This window comes from Centropristis striata, chromosome 20 (assembly GCF_030273125.1).
Source record: "Centropristis striata isolate RG_2023a ecotype Rhode Island chromosome 20, C.striata_1.0, whole genome shotgun sequence".
Taxonomy (NCBI): Eukaryota; Metazoa; Chordata; class Actinopteri; order Perciformes; family Serranidae; genus Centropristis; species Centropristis striata.
In genome coordinates, this window is record NC_081536.1 from 19,225,404 (window position 1) to 19,231,576 (window position 6,173).

At 36.3% G+C, this 6,173-nt stretch overlaps 1 protein-coding gene across 1 annotated transcript; it reads right to left on the reverse strand.

Annotated features, from left to right (window-relative positions):
• Positions 1 to 90: 90 nt before the first annotated feature.
• LOC131958701 (zinc finger protein 33B-like) lies at positions 91 to 4,400 on the reverse strand. Its single transcript, XM_059323866.1, has 2 exons — positions 4,139 to 4,400; positions 91 to 2,344 (listed from the first exon to the last, which is right to left on the reverse strand). The coding sequence occupies exons 1-2, from the start codon at positions 4,317 to 4,319 to the stop codon at positions 1,365 to 1,367; spliced, it is 1,161 nt and encodes a 386-aa protein (XP_059179849.1). The 5' UTR covers positions 4,320 to 4,400; the 3' UTR covers positions 91 to 1,364.
• Between the last annotated feature and the right edge of the window lie 1,773 nt (positions 4,401 to 6,173).

Consider the following 6,173-nt stretch of genomic DNA (forward strand, 5'->3'; position numbering starts at 1 on the left):
GGTGATCCCCTCAGCCAACAGTCAGCGCAAAATACAGATGCAGATAAAATGAAGTGAGATTTTTAGAGTCACAGTCAGGAACACATGTGGCACAGAGTGTTTCCCTTTAATTAGTACCAAAATGCACCGCTCTTAACAGGAATTAGTTATTATTAGCATATGACAGAGCTGTTTAATAAAACGTAAGCTTGAACAGAAGAGAGCAGAATAGAATAAAATCATCACACCTACTGCATAAAACTTTACTTAATAAATATAGCAGTAAAACAGTGCATCCTGCTGTAGGTGATTGTTGGTGAACTAACCTGGTTTTACAGCAAGTCTGAGCCGAACCACGCAGATTTAACTAAGGGTGGAACAATACAATGATATAGATCGATTCATCAGTGAATGATCCAAACTAAAATGCATATCACCATTTTTAATACACTTTTATTTTGACAATCTCCCTGTTTAGTTTTGATCAATAAACTGAGCACAAATATAGAACCAATCTTGGGATTGGTTTATCTTCATAATTAAAAGGCTCTTTAAGTAAACCCATAAAAAAACATTTGCACTTAAATGCAATGTGGCACTTTATAGTGAATCTGAATCGCAGAATTTGTGATATCAGCAAAAATCATATCATTCAATGAATCGATTTAATATTGTATTGTGATGAAACCTGTGATTTACACCCCTAGATTTAACAACATTCAAATTCTGTAACATAAAATGAATAGTGACACATAACTTGATGTTAGCAGCAGTGTCATTACCAAAAAAACTGTTTAATGGAAACAAGAACTTGTTAACAGTGAATCTTGGCATTTAACAGGACGTCCACCCCAAAATCTAAAACTACAAAACACATAGTGTCCTCACTCCACCTCCACTTGTCCTCTTGCCTTAACTATTACAGTTCCTACTGCTCACAGCAAGGCCTGTGGATTATCTGGATTTCTGTTAAGAGTTTTTCAAATATATTTTCTTTGTTGCTTTGAGCAACACAAGTGCCAAAAAGTCTTAATCTATTCTAGAGACGACAGACATCTCTATGGCCGATATCTTCAACACTCAGCACCAAAACAATCTAGATTGATAAGTAGCACTACAAGTAAGAGGGGGAAACAAGTATTTTTGATTTTGGGGAGAACAGTCCCTTTAAGTGTTTGTTTCAGTTCTGCTTGATAAAACTAGCTGCAGAATGTGTTTCCTGCTTAATTTTTAAGGGTATATTGATATTGAAGACCAAGTGAATGAAGAATACATTTTCCCTGTTTAAATCCTTTGTGGCTGTGTTAACTGTTTATTTATCTCTTCATAAAGAGCTCTCAGTTCTGAGAACTTTTTGACAAACACAGCTGCAGGTGGAAGAAAAGTCAGTATTTCTGGGTGTGAGTCCCTAAGTGGTATTTCAGGTGTGCGCTCTGTAGAAACCCTTTACCACAGACGTCACAGCGGTGCGGTCTCTCTCCCGTGTGGGTCCTCATGTGCTTCTTCAGATGTCCACTGTGGGTGAAACTTTTATCACAGAAAGAGCAGCAGAAAGGCTTCTCTCCCGTGTGAATCCTCATGTGAATCTTTAAATCTCCTTTTCGGCTGCACTCTTTCCCACAAACGTGACATCGATGCAGTTTCACGCCGGCATGTCCGGCCATGTGCTCAGCCAGAGCGGTGGTGCTGTTGCACCGTTTGCCGCACACGTGGCAGCAGTTTGAGCCCTTGTGTGACTGAAGGTGCACGTTAAGGCTCTCTGTGGACTCCAGGGTCATTCCACACACAGCGCAGATCGCATCCGTGTCATTTGAATGCATTCGAAAAGCATGATTTGTCAAGTGATGATTGGAGGAAAAAGGTTTACTGCACAAACAGCAACAATAATTCGATGAATTCATATGAGATAACTCAGAAGGTGTCCTAGAAGTCATGAAGGAGCTCTGACTTCCTGTCTGTGTTTGATTTGTCCCTAAACTCGCAGCAGGTCTTTCATTTTCCCTTCCATCATTGAGACTTTCATTCTGGATCAGAGTTTGTGAAGACAGAGTTGAGGCGAGAGGTAGGATGAGCTGTATGGTTTTAGTTGCTTCGTGAAAATGCTCCTCACTCTCACTGTTCTGAGTCTGCGGTTGTAAAGGCGGTTTTGTGTCGTCCTGCTCGTTTTTCTCCCAGACAGATGAATAAGGTAGGTTAGCTTCCTCAAACTCTTGTTCTTCTTCTTGTTGCTGACTGGCCCAGAGTTCGTTATCTTCCAATTTAATGTGTCGAGGCTCTGGATCGCTCTGACAGACGCTCTGCTCCTGCTCACGGTGATGCTGCTCAGGCGGAGTTTCTTCTCTACAGATGGACGCCTGAGAAAAGTCTGGCGAAAAAAAGAGTCAGAAATTAATTCTCCATCTTTCATACTATTATTTATCATTTTTTTTGCTATCAGATATTAACATTATGTGCAACTTATAATTATTTTAATTATTGTTAATCCTACAACTATTTTCTCAGTGAATGAACTGTCCATAAAATGTCAGAAAATGGTGTAAATTAAATATCCCACAGGTGAAGGTTACACCTTTAAATGTTTTGTTTGCCTTCCTTTCAAAAATCCAAAGATGATCATTTTACCATCATGTACAACAAAGACAGGTGTTGAGAAATGCATTGAGGAAACCTTTAAAATTAAATTATCTGACTCCAACAGTAAATCCTCTTACCAATTCTCTGCGCAGATCGTTTGATGGGGAATGATGAGCAGGAGACGTCCCAGTTCTCATTTAAACATAATTTTATTACAATACGTCAAGAAATTTGCAGTTACAGAGTCTCTTGGTTCAAACCACACTTCCCTGATTTACATGATTAAGGCAAATCAGTTCATGAGGTCTGGACCCCCCTTCCGTCCCTAGAACCCTTTTTTATATCCTAACAGAGGTTTTTTTAAGAATGTATGTAGAACTCTCCAGAAGGTGTGTCCCTCTCAAACCATTGATTCGTCAGTTTTAATCAATATTGTGGACACGTCATGTCACCAAGCAGAGTAGACAGTTATCTCTTCTGCTCAGCACACCATGTCCGTGACCTGACCTGTTACCAAAACATTCAACACAACCTCCTGCCTTGTTATGACTTGCAGAGATATTGGAGGGAACACAGATTTTGCAATGTTCTCAAAACATACAAAACATAAAATATATCTTTTTGTGATGATAGAATATTACCAAGTTTAAGCAGATGGAATAAATGTATTTAGTTTTGATGTATCTAGAGTAATCATAGTTTTAAAACAATATTAGTACATGATCATTGTATCAAAACCATCTTACATGTTACACACACACAGTTACTGAATTATGCATGCATAGACAGTGACCTAGTCAATCAGATAGTGATCCCCATGCACAGAGACAGAAAACAGAGACAGAATAACAGATTATTTCTAACACAGGCATCAAATGTGAAATGACAAATGATTATTTGATGATCAAAATAGTTGGTGACTCATTTTCTGTAGATCAACATATTGATAAAAGTATTTAAAATCTCATGGTTAATTATTTGTATCATTTTAATTTAACTGGGACAAATATATTAGGTATAGTAAGCAATATTAATATTCATAATAATAAACATTTTTATTGTGCTTCATAATAAATAAATAAATAAATAAATAAATAAAAACACACAAAAATATCAGAACATAAATTAAATAACTGAAAAAGCACTTTTTAAAAAGTGGGTAAGTTCTGGTAATCTTCTTACTGTCTTTCTTTTCTCTCTGTTTGTTTTTGTACTGATCAACTAATTAACTAATTAACACAATTTAAAATTAAATACAAAATAAAAGCTGTATATTTTCTGGTTTCTTATGAATTATTTTTAATTGTTTTATCGGTTTGTTACGGTTAATACAACAAAATAACATATAAAATATAAGTTAAATCTAAATAAATAATTATTAGCTTCAGCACAATCTTGAGTTAAACACTTTTGGATTTAAAATAATAATAATAATAATAATAATAATAATAATAATAAACCTACCAAAAATGTTAAAACGGTACATAAAATAAACATACAACAGTTTACAATGTGAATAACCTCCAGACTTATTATTGTAGACTATTTTGACACTGACAGGTGTTAAAATAGTAAATAAACACACCTGTTTTGTGGTTTGACACAAACTCCAGCAGCAGACCTCTCAGACGCTCAATCTCCTGCTTCGAGCTGGAAGCTTCTTCCTCATATTTAGCGATCGTTCGTTCAAAAACCTGAAATATTTCGTCGGCGGCAGCTGTCAGCCGCTCGTTTACGAACGCCCTGAGAAGCAGCGGAGTGGACATTTTCAGGAAAACTGTTTTATATGAACGTGAATGACCCTGAGATATTTACTGAGTTCCTGTGGTGTTAGCCTACAAGCTACGGAAATATCATTAAAAACAAAACCACAGAAGAAGAGTGGTGGTGCATGACGGCTCGTTGCTGCCCCCTGCGGGGCAATTGAGGTATTATCTCTAATTTAACAGTAGCTGAGTACATTTACTAAAGAAACCTGCTGTTAGGTAGATTTTTGGCTGATTATATTTTTAGTTTAATATTTGAATTTTTTTTCTTGTTTATTTGTATTCAAACTAGGGAGAAAACAAAACAAACAATGCGGAAGCAACCATGAACTCTGCAGACTTTGTTTCTCTTTTCAGCTCTGTGAACAAACTCAAGTGCTCTAATCAGCCTGTCAGTTGGGTAAACACAGATACAATCACTCGCATGAAATCATTGTTGTAATGCAATGACCTTAACATTAACGTACAACCCTCCCCTATAGTAAGTGTGGATTGTATTTTGTCTGACTATTTTCATAAAACAAGGTTGGTGTGAAAAAACAAGTTGGAAAGATATCAGTTTGTTAATAAAAGGCCCTTTTTAACAGCCTGAGCCTGAGGAGCCTGAGTCGTGACCTGTGCCCACTGCTCTCAGTGCTCTGTCTTTTTCACCCACTTGACCATCTGTCCCACGCTGAGCTCAAAGGAGATGAAAGGACAGTCGTGATGTGAGCTGTACCTGGCACAGTGCGTCTCCATCTGCAGCAGGTACAAACACAAACAAACAATTTAAAAAAATTACTGAGGCAACCTTTATTGTCTATTGTTTCAACATTGGTCTTAAACACTTTTCAATATATCAGAAAATCAGTGGTTTTGGTTGTTTTGTGTTGCTTTTTTGTTTATTATTACCTCTCTCTCTATATATATAGTTATCATTAAGGAAGGAGTGTAACTATTTTAAAATGTCTCAAATTCAGGTGCTGCACAACTTAGACATACAGTAATGCTCCATAAATAAAGTGAGCAACAAGACACTCGCATACATTTCTGATCACCACCAGAGGGAGCCAAATACATCTAATACAGTCCAAGTTAGAGCCCAAATTTGCTTGCTGCCCTTTGAGAAAAAAACAGAGCAGTGTTAACTTTAAGATAATATCTTTATTGAATATAAACCAGTCTAGGTCTACTGTATGGGCAATAATATGAAATCTAAAGTGGTTTATGATATGACATGCAAATGTTTCGACTGCAGCAGGAGCCACGTACTCAAAAGGTTTTTAAAGTCAGATCAGTAATAAACAGTCAGGTGGTTCTTTATGGTGGTTCTGATTGTATCACCGTGTCATTATGTGTGTGTTTTACTGTTAAGATGTGTATTTGCATAGGCCTTTCTAAAGCCAGGTGTTATTTATGAGCTCAGCCAGTAAATGTTGTGGTATGTGGTACACCTGCATGCTATTTACTTGTACATAAATAAATAAATGTGAATACTATAAATCTCAATCTTTTCTTGCTTTAAAAAAAAACATATTTCATTTTTTTATTCATCACTTTTTTGACTCTTGAACTGCTGTAACAAGTGTTTTTTTCCCCTAATGTGGGATTGATAAAGTTTGTCTTGCCTTATCTACCTGATTTTCATGTGTTGTTTTTTTTTTTTTACTTAATCCACATCAAACCCTGACAATACTTTATTTGTGTTGCCTGTCTATTCAAGAGTAAATTAAGCTGGAATGTATGTACTGGGGGGGTAGAATAAACATGAATTGAGAAGAAAAATGCAAGCTCCAATGAGTAAAGATAGAAAAACAAAAGACAAAACTTTGAAAGATTAAACAACAATAAAATGCACAAAGAGAAATATAATTT